Source organism: Scyliorhinus torazame, chromosome 14 (genome assembly GCF_047496885.1).
Source record: "Scyliorhinus torazame isolate Kashiwa2021f chromosome 14, sScyTor2.1, whole genome shotgun sequence".
Lineage (NCBI taxonomy): Eukaryota > Metazoa > Chordata > Chondrichthyes > Carcharhiniformes > Scyliorhinidae > Scyliorhinus > Scyliorhinus torazame.
The window spans coordinates 202,299,837-202,318,570 of NC_092720.1; the positions used below are offsets into that span (position 1 = coordinate 202,299,837).

Below are 18,734 nucleotides of genomic sequence, written 5' to 3' on the forward strand. Positions count from 1 at the left end.
GAGGGGTCTAAGACTCATAGCTTAAACTGAAATGAGACCAATTATGCGAGTATGCCAAGTGAACTGGCTAAAATGAACTGAGAAATTAAATTCATGAGTAGAGATTACCATGACACCCTGGGCTAGTGCGCGGTCAATTCCAGCCCCACTTGACCCAGAGTCGCAACACAGGTAAAATTAGATTGGATTTAAAAGACCCAAGATCCTTGCTTGAGCCCAATAAACTACAGTCACCAGGTTTGTAACTTTAAATCAAAAGTAACACTTTATTATGTACACTATTACAATTGTACAGACAGAAATGTAACTGACTTTCTACTACACCTTTCCCAACCCCCCTTCCTACTCTCCCCACCTCCTACACACACACGCACACAACACATGCACATATAAACACTCACACAGACAAACACACAGAGGGAAAGGGGCGGTGGAAAGGGAAAGAAAATATAAATCAAAATTAAAGGATAAGGATTTTTGAGGCACTGGGATGGCTTCCAGTCAATGTCTGTCTGAAGTTCAGGCTTTTGCTTTTAGTACTTATTCCTTTTAGGCTTTAGATGGCTTTCTCTGGCAGGGTTGTCTACCATCTCTGCAAACTCAGTATCATTTCAGGTTCACGGCAAAGGATGTGCCAGGCACTCACTGCTTTCAGAACAATAGAGCAGTTCTTTCAATGTAGCAAGCAGGACAGGGAGAGTGTTCCATTCACTTCCAAGGTCTAAACACTTCTGCTAAGTTCTTTCAGAAAGCATCACAGCATGGTAGCACAGTGGTTAGCACTGTTGCTTCACAGCGACAGGGACCCGGGTTCGATTCCCGGCTTGGGCCACCGTCTGTGCGGAGTTTGCACGTTCTCCCTGTGCCGGCGTGAGTTTCCTTCGGGTGCTCCGGTTTCCTCCCACAAGTCCCGAAAGACGTGCTGTTAGGTGAATTGGACATTCTGAATTCTCCCTCTGTGTACCTGAACAGGTGCCGGAATGTGGCGACTAGGGGATTTTCACAGTAACTTCATTGCAGTGTTAATATAAGCCTAATTGTGACAATAAAGATTATTATTATTATTAAAACACAATCACTGACCATTGTCAGGCAGAACATTGTCTCTGACCAACCCGCTGATTGGCAGTTAACCAATCAAACCAACTCCCTCCAAAGCTGGTTCCTAAGATCCACTCAGTGCCGAAGAGTCTATCTTCTCCTTTTCAAAATATAAAAACCTGGGAGCACAATGTCCTGGCAAGCAGGCTGGTTTCAACTTTGAGTCTTCTGCTTACAGGCACATCCATGGACCAAAGTAATAAAATGAATGAAATGGGAACAAAGGAAATAAGCAGGAAGGACTCTTACAAGATCTGAGGAGATATTTCGTAACACTCAGCAAAGATACGTGAGAAAGAAAGACTCTAGGGGAAGGATGCACCATCTGTAACTAACTACAGAAGTTAAATATAGTATCAAATTGAAAGAAAAAGCATGACATTTCACCAAGCTCAGAAGATTAGACAGAATATAAAAATGCAAAGAGAGAAACAAATTAGAGTATGAGAGAAAGCTAGCTAAAAATATATAAAAACAATGCAAAAATAATTCTGAATAAGAGTGAAAGGAAGAGAGGAACATTAAACAATTACACTCGCCAGAGAAATGGTACTGAATTAAAACTGGACTTCAGAGCTAACAAGTTCCCAGGTCCTTGTAGAAGCAAATCTGCATGTTTCCCAACCGGAAACCCTGGATGAACAGGGATACCCACTGCTTGCTGAAGTCTAGGTCTGAAGTGTTCAAGTCAGGCGACCCTGACCTCTACAAGAAAACCAGATATGATCTAAGGAAATCAATCATAGATGCCAAAAGACATTACCGGACCAAGCTCGAATCCCAGGCTAGCCACACAGAACCCTGCCGACTCTGGCAAGGTCTGCAAGACATAACGGGCTACAAGATGAACGCATGTCAAATCGCCGGCTCCAGCGTACCTCTCCCTGATGAGCTCAATGCATTCTATGCACGCTTTGAGCAAGAGGTCAACAAGAGCACGCCCTCCACCCCAGAAGCCTCGGATGAACTTGTATCTGAGATCACCACTGCAGACGTCAGAGCAGCCTTCTCGAAGGTCAACCCACGGAAAGCCACTGGCCCGGATGGGGTACCCGGACAAGCACTGAGGTCTTGCACGGATCAGCTGGCAGGGGGTATTCGCAGACATCTTCAACCTCTCTTTGCAACAACCTGAGGTCCCTATCTGCTTCAAGACAATGACCATCATTCCTGTATCAAAGGAAAGCCAAGCAGTGTGCCTTAATGACTGCTGTCCAGTGGCTCTGACATCCATCATCATGAAGTGCTTCAAAAGGTTAGTCATGGCACAAATCAACTCCAGCCTCCCGGATTACCTTGATCTACTACAGTTAGCCTACCTCTGCAAAAGGTCCACAGCAGACGCCATCACCTTGGCCCTTCACTCAACCCTGGAACACCAAGATAACAAAGACACCTATGTGACACTAGGGGCTGTTTAGCACAGGGCTAAATTGCTGGCTTTGAAAGCAGACCAAGGCAGGCTAGCAGCATGGTTCAATTGCCGTACCAGCCTCCCCGAACAGGCGCCGGAATGTGGCGACTAGGGGCTTTTTACAGTAACTTCATTTGAAGCCTACTTGTGACAATAAGCGATTTTCATTTCATGTCAGGCTCCTATTTATTGAATACAGCTCAGCCTTCAACCCCATTATTCCTACGAAACTCATCTTCAAACTCTGTGGCCTGGGCCTCGGCTCCTCCCTCTGCGACTGGATCCTGAACTTCCTAACCCACAGGTCACAATCAGTAAGGATAGGCAACAACACCTCCTCCACGATTATCCTCAACACCGGTGCCCCACAAGGCTGTGTCCTCAACCCACTACTATACTCCTGAGACACCTATGACTGTGTGGCCAAATTCCCCTCCAACCCGATTTTCAAATTTGCTACGGTGGTGGGTCGGGTCTCAGACAATGACGAGACAGAGTACAAGAATGAGATAGAGAATCTGGTGAATTGTTGTGATGACAATAATCTCTCCCTCAATGTCAACAAAATGAAGGAGATTGTAATCGACTTCAGGAATCATAGTGGAGAACATGCCTGTTATAACCTGCCTACTGACGATTGGCTGGGGACTAATGATTATCCCACAATCCTATGGGAGTATGAACTTCCCCAATGAGGGGGGCGTCGAAACTCCTACTATAAATAAGCTGGCCAGTCCAGGAACCAGGAGGAAGGAGAAGGTAGCAAGGGAAGTTACTGCTACTGCTATGTATGTATTGTTATAGTAAATAAACTTTATTATTTTGTATCCTTAAAACTCGTGTTGGATTCTTCGGGGCCCTTACAAAACTGGCGACGAGGATGGGATAAAGGATGAATCAGAGGGGGAATCCTCGGGTCCACAGGCCGTGGATGTACAACCGCGCCGTTCATCACGGAAGCGCCGGTCTCCGTCTCGTTATACGCCGCCTGATCCAGCGCCGCGTGCAAATGGCGTCCGGCCTGCGGCCAAACAAGTTCGACGCCTCCCTTCGCCAGGGCCTACGGTGGATTCCTTGGACTTTGGGGGGGAGGGATGTTATAACCTGCCTACTGACGATTGGCTGGGGACTAATGATTATCCCACAATCCTATGGGAGTATGAACTTCCCCAATGAGGGGGGCGGAGAAACTCCTACTATAAATAAGCTGGCCAGTCCAGGAACCAGGAGGAAGGAGAAGGTAGCAAGGGAAGTTACTGCTACTGCTATGTATATATTGTTATAGTAAATAAACTTTATTATTTTGTATCCTTAAAACTCGTGTTGGATTCTTCGGGGCCCTTACAAAAATGCCCCTGTCTACATCAATGGGAACAAAGTAGAAAGGGTCGAGAGCTTCAAGTTTTTAGGTGTACAGATCACCAACAGCCTGTTCTGGTCCCCCCATGCCGACACTATAGTTACAAAGCCCACCAATGACTCTACTTTCTCAGAAGACTAAGGAAATTTGGCATGTCAGCTACAACTGTCACCAGCTTTTACAGATGCACCATAGAAAGCATCTTTCTGGTTGTATCACAGCTTGGTATGGAGCCTGCTCTGCCCAAGTCGGCAAGAAACTACAAAGGTTGTGAATGTAGCCCAGTCCATCACGCAAACCAGCCTCCCATCCATTGGCTCTGTCTACAATTCCCGCTGCCTCGAAAAGGCAGCCAGCATAATTAAGGACCCCACGCACCCTGCACATACTCTCTTTAACCTTCTTCCGTCAGGAAAAAGATACAAAAGTTTGAGATCACGTACCAACCGACTCAAGAACAGCTTCTTCCCTACTGCCATCAGACTTTTGAATGGACCTACCTCGTATTAAGTTGATCTTTTCTCTACACCTTGCTATAACTGTAACATTACATTCTGCAGTCTCTCCTTCCTTCCCTATGTACGGTATGCATTGTTTGTACAGCATGCAAGAAACAATACTTTTCATTGTATATTAATACATGTGACAATAATAAATCAAATCAAATCAAAACCTCATCTTAGGATCTTACAGTAAATGGCTGCTGAGATAGTACATGCATCAGTTTTGATTTTCCCAAATTCTCTCGACCTCTGGAAAGGTCCTATCCAATTGGAAAATAGCAAGTATAAATCTTTTATTCAGGGAATGAGGGAGACGGAAAGCAGGAAGGTACAGGTCACCTGCCACAGGCAAAATGCTGGATCCTGTAATTAAGGAGGTGATAGCAGGCACTTAGAAAATCTGCATGCACCCAGGCAGAGTCACCATGGTTTTGTGAAAGTGAAATTGTGTTTGTTTAATTTAACAGAGCTCTTTGAAGAAGTAACAATCAATGTGGATAATGGGGAGCCTGTGGACGTGGTGAGTTTCAAAATGTATTGCACAAAATAAGAGCTCCTGTTGTCGGGGTAGGATGTTAGTATGATTGAGGATTGCTTAGCTATCAGAACACAGAGTCGGGGTAAATGGGTGTTTTTTTGGCTTGGCAAAAGGTAAGGAATGGGTGCCATAGTGAGCAGTGCTGGGGCCTCAGCTAGTTACAATCTACATCAATAATTTGAATGAAGGAAACATGTGTACAGTTGCTAACTTTACTGGTGACACAAATATAGGTAAGTAAGTTGTGAAGAGGACATACGGAATCTAAAAAGGGATATGGATAGGTTAAGTGAGTAAGCAATAGTTTGGCAGATGGTGTATAATGAGGGAAAATGTGAACTTATGCATTTTGGCAGGAATAATAGAAAAGCCCTATACCACCTAATTGGAGAGAGACTGCAGACCTCTGAGGTAGAGAGGGATCTGGGTGTCCTAGTAAATGATCATGGAAGATTAACATTCAGAGGAATCTGGGCGTGCAGGTCCACAGTTCCCAAAAAGGGCAACACAGGTGACCATATTTGCCTTCATCAGCCAGGGCATTGAGTACAAGAGTTAGGAAAACATGTTGCAGCTATATAAAACCTTGGTTAATAATAATAATCTTTACTGTCACAAGTAGGCTTACATTAACACTGCAATGAAGTTGCTGTGAAAAGCCCCTAGTCGCCACACTCCGGCGCCTGTTCGGGTACACAGAGGGAGAATTCAGAATGTCCAAATTACCTACCAGCACGTCTTTCAGGACTTGTGGGAGGAAACTGGAGCACCCGGAGGAAACCCACGCAGACACGGAGAGAACGTGCAGACTCCACACAAGACAGTGACCCAAGCAGGGAATCGCACCTGGAACCCTGGAGCTGTGAAGCAACAGTGCTAACCACCGCGCTGCCCTTTTTGGTTCGGACGCTTTTGGAGTATTACGTTCCGTTCTGGTCACCACATTATCAGAAGGACATGGAAGCTTTGGAGAGAGTGTAAAGAAGGTTCACCAGGACGCTGCTTGGTCTCGAGGGTGTTGGCCATGAGGAGAGAAACTAGGAATTTTTTCACTTGTAAGCCGGAGGCTGAGGGGAGACCTGATAGAGGTCAACAAAATTATGTGAGGTACAGACAGGGTGGATAGTCAGAGGTTTTTTCCAAGGGTGGAACTGTCAATTACAAGGGGGCACAGGTTCAAGGTGAGAGGGGGAAAGTTTTTTTTATTACGAATTTACAATTCATTTTTTCCAATTTTCCAGAGCGGGGAGTTTGACCTTGTCCTAGATTCCACAACCAGTGGAAAAAACCTCTCAGTATCTATCCTGTCAGACCCCTTGTATGTTTTATTAAGATCACCTCTCATACTTGTGCACTCCAGAGAGTACGGGCCCAATTTACCCAGCCACTTATCGTAGGACAACGCTGTCTTCCCGGGAATCAGTCTCGTGAAGCCTTGCCCCATTGTCTCCAAGACAAGTCTACTTTTCTTTAGGTATGGAGACGAAACATGCACAAAATACTCTGGGTATGGTGTCACCAACATGCTACGCAGTTGTCGCAAGAGTTCTGCTCTAACTCCTCGCAAGAAAGGCCAGCATGCCTTTTGCCTTCATAATTGCTTGCTGTGGCCGTGTGTTAAAATTCACTGTCCCTTGTACGGCAACAAGTGAATCATTCTGAACTGCAACGTTTCAAAATTTCACACCTTTTCAAACAGTATTATGATTTTCTCAGTATACAAGTGAAAACCCTCACACGTCTCGAAATCTATCCAACTTAGGACCCTGCTGCCTGCTCACTTAACCTAGGCATTCATCTTTAGTCCCTTTGAGTCCCCCTCAGAGCTTACATTCCCACCTAGGAAACTTGGATATATTACTTCCAATATCATTGTCCCAGTCATTAATATAGATTATAAAGAGCCTAAGAACAGATCCTCACAGCACTGCAATAAGTACAGTCTGTGAACTTGAAAATGTCCCGTTTATCCCTACTCTCTGCTACCTGCCTATGACCCAATCCTCTATTGATGTGAATATATTACCCCCAAATTATTTAGCCTTTGCCTTGCATATAAAGTTTTGTGTGGCACCTTATCACATGTGTTTTGGAAATGCGAATAATCTACATCTTTTGGCTTCCTTTCATCTGCTATACACATTACATCCTCCAACAAACTCTACTAAGTTTGACAACCACGATATCCTGATCATAAAGCCCGCTGACTTCATCTGCTCATACTGTGAGTTTCTAAGTGCATTGTTAAGACTTCCTTAATCATAGATTTCAAACTATGCCCACTACCACCTAGAAGGACAACACCTTCTACAACACACTGTTCACCACCACCTGGAGGTTCCCCTCCAAGTCACTCACCACCCTAACTTGGAAATATGTCAGCCATTGTCACTGGGTCAAAATGCTGCACTGTGGGTGCGCCAACACCACAGGGACACCAGTGTATCAAAAAGGCAGCTCACCACCACCTTGTCATGGGCAATTTGAGATTTAAAAAATAAATTTAGAGTACCCAATTCTTTTTTCCAATTAAGGGGTAATTTAGTGTGGCCAATCCACCTACCCTGCAAGTCTTTGGGTTGTGGGGGCGAGACCCACACAGACATGGGGAGAATGTGCGAACGGCACACGGACAGTGACCCAGAGCCGGGATCGAGCCCAGGTCCTCTGCACCATGAGGCAGCAGTGCTAACCACTGCACCACCGTGGCACCGCAATTATCGATGAGCAATAAATGCTAGGCCTAGTCAACAATGTCTGCTTGCCATGATCGAATAAATAAAGCAAGCTAACTTTCTCCCCTTTAGAAACTCACAAATGCTCTTCTGATCTGTTTTGAGGCTGCTAAACGTTTCTCTTTTTTTTGTTTTGTCCTGGGGTTAATTGCGTCTTTAATTGTTACTACAATAACCCACACGAGGCCCACACATGCACATCAATCGATATCCCTGCGGAACTTGTAGAATACAAACTCCCCCCCGGTGGTGGGCAGAGGCCCACCTTGCTGGGGCTGGTAAATCCGCCTTTCAAAGTCGGCCCGGTCTGGAATCGTCACTCCAGGCCATCCCGACTGGGACCTTTGAGTTTTAACCTGCGTTGTGGCCTTTTCTTTATGCTAACTAATTAAATGTTGATAACTAACCTTCTCGGGCCTCCTAAGCTGTTATATTTCCCCACTGATTATTTTCTACCGTAGCGTTTAGTCTATTTGCCAACTCGACTTCAGCCAGCTCCCCCTCATACCTATATAATTGGCTTTACTTGTACTCAAGAACATTGTTTTGCACTCAAGTGTATCACTCTCAAGCTTAATAGTGAATTCAATTGCATCATTGTCACTTTTCCCCAAAGGGTCTTTCGTATGAGTTACTAATTAACCTTGAATCATCATAGTAAGAAGTCTCACAACACCAGAGTTACTCACCTGAGGAAGGAGCAGTGCTCCGAAAGCTAGTGATTCGAAACAAACCTGTTGGACTTTAACCTGGTGTTGTAAGACTTCGTACTGTGCTCACCCCAGTCCAACGCCGGCATCTCCACATCTTGAATCATCATGTAATACTCGATCTAAGACAGCCCAATCCTTAGTTTGTTTCACTGCATATTGCTCCAAGAAGCCGTCATGCAACCATTGGACAAACCTATCTTCCACTCTCCGTTTGCCAATTTCATTTGCCCACTCTATCACAAGATTTAAGTCTCCCGTGATATTGCATTGTCTTTGCTACACGCTTCAATGATTTCTTGTGTAATGTTCTGTCCAACAGTATAACTACTGTCGATGGTATATAAATTACTTCCAACTGTGTTTTATGACCATTGTTATAGAATTATAGAATTTACAGTGTAGAAGAAGGCCATTCGGCCCATCGAGTCTACACCAGCCCTTGGGAAGAACACCGTACTTAAGCCCATGCCTCCAGCCTATCCCCGTAACCCAGTAACCCCACCTAACCTTTTTTGGACACTTATCGTAGCCAATCCACCTAACCTGCACATCTTTGGACTGTGGGAGGAAACCGGAGCACCCGGAGGAAACCCACGCAGACCCGGGGAGAACGTGCAGACTCCGCACAGACAGTGACCCAGCGGGGAATTGAACCTGGGACACTGGAGCTGTGAAGCAACTGTGTTAATCACTCTGCTACGGTGCTGCCTGTTATTCCCAATCTTCGCCTTGGAACATTGCAAATATGTATTGAGAAGTTTTGTTTTTGTGCACAGAGCCTCGAATGAAAACCACTCGACTGCCGTTATCCACTGTTCCCGCTGTTTACCCAGGTTTTAGGTCTTTTTGTTTATTAACAATTACACAGTATAAAATAACCAAGCTAAATACAAACGAAACAAAAAAAAAAACACGAGCAGCCTGCCAGGCTGCTGCAAGAAATCGATTCAGGTAATCGGCCAGGCGGCAGAAGTGACGGCTTAGCTGGGCGTCAATGCCATGGACAGCGCTACGTCGATGCGGCAGAATGGGAACCATTCATTCAGTCATGACCCTCACCTTCGAAGGTGCAACGCAATTTTTGGGATGTGCGAATGGTGGGTGGTGTGGGAATCTATGTGGCTGAATAATGTAACGGAAGTTCTGAGACAGGCACGTTCCCGTGAGGAGCTGAAGGGAATTAGTATTGGTAAGAAAATGGGGCGGGATTCTCCAACGGCTGATGCCGCAATTGGGAAACACAATTGGGCAGAGAATCGGTTCCGACGCCAAATCGCGATTCTCCGTCACCTCGACAGCGGCGTCAATGCAGTTCGGAAAGCACTACAGTAAACACCATTTGCATATCATTAACAGGCCTGACCCGGTATTCTCCGGGGCCTCCGTGATTCTCCGCCTCCGATGGGCCGAGTTCCCGACGGCGCGGTTCCCTTGTGCTTTTAAAAATTGTGAAACCGGCGTCGTGGCTGCTGAGGGAGAGAGAGGGGGGTGGGGAAAGTGTCCAACATCGCCATAGTTTGCTGACAGCTGTGCTACTGGACGGAGGGCTTCGGCCAGGGCCTGGGGGTGTAGTGGGGGTTGACCAGGAGGTGGGCTGTGTGCCACAGCCGGAAAGGCAGCCTTGCCTCTGCTCACGCTGCTGACACCCCACTGTGAACATCGGGCCACGGATCGTGAGGATGTCCCCCCAAGGCCACCCCCTCTAGGTGCAGGGCTTGGTCCCCGTTCCAGCTGAGTCAGATTATACAAAGTTGGTTTGGAGCGTGAGCTGTGAGGAGGATGCTTGATCCTTCAGCATTTGGATAGGTTGAGTGAGTGGGCACATGCATGGCAGATGCAGTATAATGTGGATCAACGTGAGGTTATCCACTTCAGCAGCAAAAATAGGAAGGCAGATTATTATTTGAATGGGTATAAATTGAGAGAAGTGGATACTCAGTGAGAGCTTGGTGTCCTCATGCATCAGTCGCTGAAAGTAAGCTCCCAGGTACAGCAGGTAGTAAAGAAGGCAAATGGCATGTTGGCCTTCATAGCGAGAGGATTTGAGTATAGGAATAGAGATGTTTTACTGCAATTGCATGGGCATTGGTGAGGCCACACCTGGGGTATTGTGTCCAGTTTTGGTGTCTATCTGAGGAAGGATGTTCTTGCTATGGAGGGAATTCAGCAAAGGTTCACCAGGTTGATTCCTGGGATGGTGGGACTGACGTATGAGGAGAGACTAAATTGGTTAGGATTATATTCATTGGAGTTTAGAAGTGTGAGAGTGGATCTCATAGAAATTTATAAAATTCTAACAGGATTAGACAGGGTAGATTCAGTAAGAATGTTCCCGATGTTGGGGGAGTGTGAACTAGGGGTCATATTTGAGGATCAGCTGGTAAATCTTTAAGGACTGATGTGAGGAGAAATTTCTTTAACCAGAGAGTGATGAATCGGTGGAATTCACTGCCATAAAAGGTAGTTGAGGCCAAAGCGCGATGTAGATTCAAGAAGGAATTAGATATAGCTCTTGGGTCTAAAGGGGTCAAGGGATAATAATAGCTTATTGTCACAAGTAGGCTTCAATGCAGTTACTGTGAAAAGCCCCTAGTCGCCACATTCCGGCGCCTGTTCGGGGAGGCAGGTACAGGAATTAAACCCGCGCTGCTGCCTTGTTTTGCATTACAAGCCAGCTGCTTAGCCCACTGGGCTAAACCAGCCCTTATATAGGGGAAGGTGGGATCAGCCATGATTATAATGAGCAGGCTCGAAGGGCTGAATGGCCGCCTCCTGCTTCGATTTTCCATGTAGGTTTCTATGTATGTCGCGAGAAAATCATGAGGTATAAATTACACCCCATTCCAGTTTGGAGGTACATCACCATTCTTTCACGGTGGGTATTTCCGGAATGCTGATTATCACTGGCATACCATCGCGAGGAGCACTGCAGTTAAAACTGATGGCTGCCCGTCAAGGGGTTGGCCTTGCACGAAGCCTTGCCACCACAAGAGGAAAATAAATCAAGTCTCACGCGAAGAAATGAATTCCATAACAAATAAATTGTGCAATAACATAACAGGTCACTTGGGCACATCAGTCTCATAACATTGATCATGTTATCTGCATAAGGATCACTTTTAATCGTATCTGACCCCCCACAACTCAATATTACATTATTTATTGCCCTTTAACATCCTGTCAAATCTATTTTTCTACGCCAGTAACTCTGGGTAACTCTGCTTCAGTCAGTAACTCTGCCAGTTCGCTCCACAGTTTCACATTCCTTTGAGTAACGAAGTTTCTCCTTGCTCCCAAATCTCTTCCATTTCCTCTCTGCGCCTATATCCACTGCTTCTTTATCAAATAACATTTTTCTACCACGTTCCAAACTTTCACTTTTTTTGGAAAATGTTTTTAATTGGAGTTTTTTCTTTTTACACACAATGAAAATAAGTGTAAACACACCTGTACACACCAGTTACAGTTTACAAAAGCCCCACATTTGAGTTAACCTCCGAACCTCAACTCCCCAAGCTTCCCCGAAACCAATTCCCCTTCTTGTTGTAAGATGTGTTTTCTTTATTTGCTGGTTCTTCAGTCCTGTACATAGTGGGGTAGTACAGCTACATCGTGGTATGTTGTTTTTATTTACAAACATTGCCTTACAAGTCTTATAGAATTCTTTGACAAGGTGACCAAGCATGTGGATGAAGGTAAAGCAGTGGATGTAGTGTACATGGATTTTAGTAAGGCATTTGATAAGGTTCCCCATGGTATGCTTATGCAGAAAGTAAGGAGGCATGGGACAGTGGGAAATTTGGTCAGTTGGATAACGAACTGGCTAACCGATAGAAGTCAGAGAGTGGGGGTGGATGGCAAATATTCAGCCTGGATCCCAGTTACCAGTGGCGTACCGCAGGGATCAGTTCTGGGTCCTCTGCTGTTTGTGATTTTCATTAATGACTTGGATGAGGGAGTTGAAGGGTGGGTCAGTAAATTTGCAGACAGTACGAAGATTGGTGGAGTTGTGGATAGTGACATAGATAGGATGCAGAGCTGGGCTGAGAAGTGGCAGATGGAGTTTAACCCTGAAAAGTGTGAGGTTGTCCATTTTGGAAGGACAAATATGAATGCGGAATACAGGGTTAACGCTAGGGTTCTTGGCAATGTGGAGGAGCAGAGAGATCTTGGGGTCTATGTTCATACATCTTTGAAAGTTGCCACTCAAGTGGATAGAGCTGTGAAGAAGGCCTATGGTGTGCTAGCGTTCATTAACAGAGGGATTGAATTTAACAGCCGTAAGGTGATGATGCAGCTGTACTGTGTACAGTTCTGGTCGCCTCTTTGAAGAAGGATGTGAAAGCTTTGGAAAAGGTGCAAAGGAGATTTACCAGGATGTTGCCTGGAATGGAGAGTAGGTCTTACGAGGAAAGGTTGAGGGTGCTAGGCCTTATCTCATTTGAACGGAGAAGGATGAGGGGCGACTTGATAGAGGTTTATAAGATGATCAGGGGAATAGATAGAGTTGACAGTCAGAGACCTTTTCCCCGGGTGGAACAAACCATTACAAGGGGACATAAATTTAAGGTGAATGGTGGAAGATAAAGGGGGGACGTCAGAGGTAGGTTCTTTACCCAGAGAGTAGTGGGGGCATGGAATGCACTGCCTGTGGAAGTAGTTGAGTCGGAAACATTAGGGACCTTCAAGCAGCTATTGGATAGGTACATGGATTACAGTAGAATGATATAGTGTAGATTAATTTGTTCTCAAGGGCAGCACGGTAGCATTGTGGATAGCACAATTGCTTCACAGCTCCAGGGTCCCAGGTTCGATTCCGGCTTGGGTCACTGTCTGTGCGGAGTCTGCACATCCTCCCCGTGGGTTTCCTCCGGGTGCTCCGGTTTCCTCCCACAGTCCAAAGATGTGCAGGTTAGGTGGATTGGCCATGATAAATTGCCCTTCGTGTCCAAAATTGCCCTTAGTGTTGGGTGGGGTTACTGGGTTATGGGGTTATGGGGATAGGGTGGAGGTGTTGACCTTGGGTAGGGTGCCCTTTCCAAGAGCCGGTGCAGACTCAATGGGCCGAATGGCCTCCTTCTGCACTGTAAATTCTATGATAATCTATGACTAATCTAGGACAAAGGTTCGGCACAACATCGTGGGCTGAAGGGCCTGTTCTGTGCTGTATTTTTCTATGTTCTATGTTCAGTGCGGGGCGGTTGGGGGCATGTGCCCCCGTGTGGGGTGTGGTTGGCTTCTGTGCCTCCCGATTCTCTCCCCCCTCCCACCCCTCCCCCTCTCCCTTTCTGTTAGTGTTTGTGATCCCTCTGTGGGTGCCTACTCCCCTTAGTGGTATTATCATAAATGTAAGAACTGCAAGGGTTAATGAAACGTCTAGATCGGCCACTAGATGGAGCTGGAGTTACAAGTATATAAGACATTGATGCAAAGTCAAAGCATTGTCTTGCATCTTTGAATCTGTCTATATGTTTCTGGAACATATCTCTTCATTCACCTGAGGAAGGAGCAGCGCTCCGAAAGCTAGTGACATCGAAACAAACCTGTTGGACTTTAACCCGGTGTTGTAAGACTTCTGACTGAAAATATAAACTAAAGCCAATATAAAATAAGGGGTAAAATTCTTAAAGGGGTGCAGGAGCAGAGGGACCTGGGTGTATCGGTGTATAAGTCATTGATGGTGGCAGGACAGGTGGGGAGAGTAGTTAATAAAGCATAAAGCATTCTGAGCTTTATTAATAGGGACATAAGAGCAAGGAGGTTACTCTGAACTTATCCAGGACACGAGTTAGACCTCAGCTGGAGTACTGTGTACAGTTCTGGGTGCCACACATTAGGAAGGATGGGATCACATTGGAGAGAGAGCAGAAGAGGTTTACAGGGATGAGAAACTTCAGTAACGATGATTGATTGGACAAGTTGGGATTGTTCTCCTCGGAGAGAAGGCTGAAACGCAGTTTGATAGAGATGTTCAAAATCATGAGGGGGCTGGACAGAGTAGATAGGGAGAATTTTTTCCCACAGGTTTAAAGTAATCTGAATAATAAGCGAATATGATGTAAGAAAAATACTTTTTGGCTGGAATGTGTGGTGATATGCATCACTGTACATACACAAGGGGTTAATGTTGATACACTACAACTAAGTAATCACTAGAGGGAGCACCAGCGATGTCATGCCATGCAGACATACAGCCAATGGGTCATTACAACAGAACACAACCAATGAGTAATCAGGACACGCAGAGGTGGCATTACCACAAGGGGGCACTTCACAACCCATATAAAAGGACAGGGCACACATGCTCTGCCCCTTTCCACAGACAGACATCTAGAGAGTACATCAGGGTTGATCAGCAGCATCACACCCAGCACGTGGCTTAGAGCAGGCTGGTAAAGATAGACTGAGTTACTACAGTTAGATTAGCAGAGAGTCTAACTCATTTAAGAACTGTGTTAATAGTTCAATAAACACGTTGAACTCATTTCATCGTCTGGAGCTTCCTTTGTCAAAGCATACATCAAGGGAGCAGCTTATGCTACACGAAGCAGCGTAACACAACAGAATGCACCGACTGGAAGTGTGGTGGAGGCAGATTCAATCGAGACATTCAAGGGGGCATCAGATGATGACTTGATGTGAAAGAATGTGCAGGGGAATGGGGAAAAGGTATGGGAATGGCACTGAGTCAGGCAGCTCGTTTGGAGAGCTTGCACAGAGACGATGGGCCGAGTGGCACTGTAACAATTCTGTGATTCTGTGAAAACAACACCAATTTTTCAAGTTCACATTTATATTTATATTCACTGATATCGAAGTGTATCTATTCTGTGCCCTCGCTACTACCTCAAACTTGTCGTACAGTGTGGATGCTATCGCTGCACACAAGACATTCTGGCCTCCCTGCTGTCCCAGATTGTCCCAAAACCTAGTATTCCTTTTCCCCCCTCGATGGTCGTGTGAGTGCTGAGATCCTATTGCCTTAAAGTCTCGACCGCTTGAACCTGCCAGAACATAGAACATAGAACATTACAGCGCAGTACAGGCCCTTCGGCCCTCGATGTTGCGCCGACCTGTGAAACCAATCTAAAGCCCATCTACACTATTCCCTTATCATCCATATGTTTATCCAATGACCCTTTAAATGCCCTTAATGTTGGCGAGTCCACTACTGTTGCAGGCAGGGCATTCCACACCCTTACTACTCTCTGAGTAAAGAACCTACCTCTGACATCTATCCTATATCTATCACCCCTCAATTTAAAGCTATGTCCCCTCGTGCTAGACATCACCATTGGAGGAAAAAGGCTCTCACTGTCCACCCTATCCAATCCTCTGATCATCCTGTGTGCCTCTATTAAATCACCTCTTAACCTTCTTCTCTCTAGCAAAAACAGCCTCAAGTCCCTCAGCCTTTCCTCATAAGAACTTCCCTCCATACCAGGCAACATTCTGGTAAATCTCCTCTACACCCTTTCCAATGCTTCCACATCCTTCCTATAATGCGGCGACCAGAACTGCACGAAATACTCCAAATGCGGCCGCACCAGAGTTTTGTACAGCTGCAACTTGACCTCATGGCTCCGAAACTCAATCCCTCTACCAACAGAAGCTAACACACCGTACGCCTTCTTAACAACCCTGGGTGGCAACTTTCAGGGACCTATGTACATGGACACCGAGGTTTCTCTGCTCATCCACACTACCAAGAATCTTACCATTAGCCCAGTACTCTGTATTCCTGTTACTCCTTCCAAAATGAATCACCTCGCACTTTTCTGCATTAAACTCTATTTGCCACCTCTCAACCCAGTTCTGCAGCACATCTATGTCCCTCGGTAACCTGCAACATCCTTCCGCACTGTCCACAACTCCACCGACTTTAGTGTCATCTGCAAATTTACTCACCCATCCTTCTACGCCCTCCTCCAGGTCATTTATAAAAATGACAAACCGCAGTTTTGTCAAATGACAAATGCCAGGCCGCTCTCCTGCCTCACACATTTCCCCATTGAACGTGCGAGGGGATTAATAAAGTCGGCATAGTCCCAGGTGACCATAGGTTGCTTTCCCCTTTAATGGGGAGAGTTGGCTGGTGGAGATTTAACCTGAGGATCAACACACCTCAGGCGAGGGGCAAAGTTGAGAAGGTAGGGCCTTCATGAATAACCTCAGCCTGTCATGGAGATTGAACCCGCGCTGCTGCCCTTGTTCTGCCTTGTGAACCAGCTGTCCAGCCAACTGAGCTAAAACTCAGATTCTTTGAGGAAGACGGGAACCCTTTCCAAACTGTGAGCTGCCCCACACCTAGAATTTCGAAAGGCATTGTGCAAAGTAGCAGCGGAACGGCAGATGATTGATTCTGATTTCATTCCGGACGTTTTGTTTTCTTTTTACTTACATAATCGAACGATGAGGGAATGCGGATATTTTGCCAAGTTCACGATCTCCGCCCTGAATCTCCTCTGGGTCAATGCGTAAATGCAAGTGTTTGTACAGGAGCTGGTGCACATGAGCAGCACTGTGGTTCTGACTGCCAGGTGAAGTGAGTTTGAACCTTGGAAGGTAACTGTCTGTGTGACGCCGACGCACATGTGGATTACAGTGATGGGCGCCGTCAGGGCAATGAAGCTGCCGGAGATGGCGAACAGCAGTATGATGGATGTTTTTCTGCTCTTCAGTTCTGGATCAGCGCTGCTTTCCCCACTGCTGCTCCCCTTCAGGGCTCTGCGAGCTCTACTGGCCACTAAGATGCACCGGGCGGTGAGAGAATTCAGCAGGAGCAGCAAAGGAATTGGAAGCAAGGTGCTCGAGAGGTTGGTGATCCATTTGTGAGCCGTCCACGCCGGCAAGGTAAAATATTCGGTGATGGTGCGGCAGCCCCATTGTATTTCATTGACAATATAATAAGGCTCATAACGGAAAGACATGGGGATGTTGATGCAAATATTGAGAACGAACACGGTCGTTATAACCAGGGTGGCAGTTCTTGCAGTGCAGTATGTGGACTTCAATTTCTGGCAGCAAATTGCCACGAAGCGGTCAAAGGTGAAGGACATTGTGAACCAGATAGAGAGTTGAATGCTCGTCCCTTGCATGAAGGCGCTTAAACGGCACGCGTGGGTGTAGCTCAGCAGGGAGCCTGGAAAGTGGTACTTGACGATTTGGCTCACAATGACATTGAAGATCAGGACCATTAAGTCTCCCACCGCCATGGCCGCCATGTAGCGAGTGATACCTTTGGAGAGACCACATTTTCCTCGGTAAAGAATCACGACGGTCAGCAGGTTCGCTGGAAGAAATGCAGAATCAGGAAATTTACCAAAACACTCAGCCACCATGCTCACCAATACCCCTTTGGAGCTCAGAACCTGGATACCGAGCGATATGGGTGGTGGAGCGCCCAATCCTAGCCTCCTATGCCAGTTTAGTAATATCTATTTTCCAATCCATGTTCTCTGACATGGGACTTATTGGAAGGGAATATCAGACGTAATGTACAATGGCTGGTCAATGAAACTGAACTGGACTAGCCATAATAATACAGTGGCTACCAAAGGCTAGGAAACCTACGGCGAGCAACTCACCTCCTGATCCCCCAAAGCCTGTCCACCACCTACAAGGCACAAGTCAGGAGTGTAATGGAATACTCTCCACTTGCCTCCAACACTCAAGAAGCTCAACACCATCCAGGCCAAAGCAACCCCATTCCTCCCCTTCCCACAAACATTCAATCCCTCCATCACTGCCGAACAGTGGCAGCCGTGTGCACCATCTACAAGATGCACTGCAGTAACTCACCAAGGCTCCTCAGGCATGCCTTTCCAAACCCACGACCGCTACCATCTAGAAGGACAAGAGCAGCAGATACTTGGGAACGTCACCACCTGGAGCTTCCCCCTGCAAGTCACCCAGCACGCTGACTTGGGAATATATTGCCGCTCCTTCACTGTCCTGGGACTCCCTCCCTAACAGCACAGTGGATGTACCTACACTTCAAGGACTGAACAGTTTAAGAAGGCAACTCACCACCACCTTCTGAAGGGCAACTAGGGATGGGCAATAAATTCTGGCCTAACCAGCAATGCCCACACCCCATATGAATAAAAGATAATAATTCACTATTACCCAATTCGCCACTACATCTAATAGATCACCTCGATCGTAATAAAAGTGCCATTTGCAAATGTTCGCCACCTCTTCACCGTGCATTTTTACTTTTTTAAAGTCCTAATAAGATTTCCTAATATGTAACACTCAATAAAAACACATACCGTGCCTTTCTGGATGGGGCGGCCATGCTGGTTTAACACCACCCAATGTTGTTCAGCAATGTGACTTCAGTGGTAAAAGCGACGTTGGAGCCAAAT

General features: G+C 46.2%; 1 protein-coding gene across 1 annotated transcript; it reads right to left on the reverse strand.

Moving 5' to 3' along the window:
* Positions 1–16,757: 16,757 nt before the first annotated feature.
* On the reverse strand, positions 16,758–17,705 carry LOC140389139 (probable G-protein coupled receptor 139). Its single transcript, XM_072473296.1, has one exon. The coding sequence runs from the start codon at positions 17,703–17,705 to the stop codon at positions 16,758–16,760; it is 948 nt and encodes a 315-aa protein (XP_072329397.1).
* Positions 17,706–18,734: the final 1,029 nt, after the last annotated feature.

What these genes read in the sequence shown, in the direction of transcription:
- LOC140389139 (XM_072473296.1), bottom strand. Translation starts at nt 17,705, where the DNA reads ATGGTGGCTGAGTGTTTTGGTAAATTTCCTGATTCTGCATTTCTTCCA.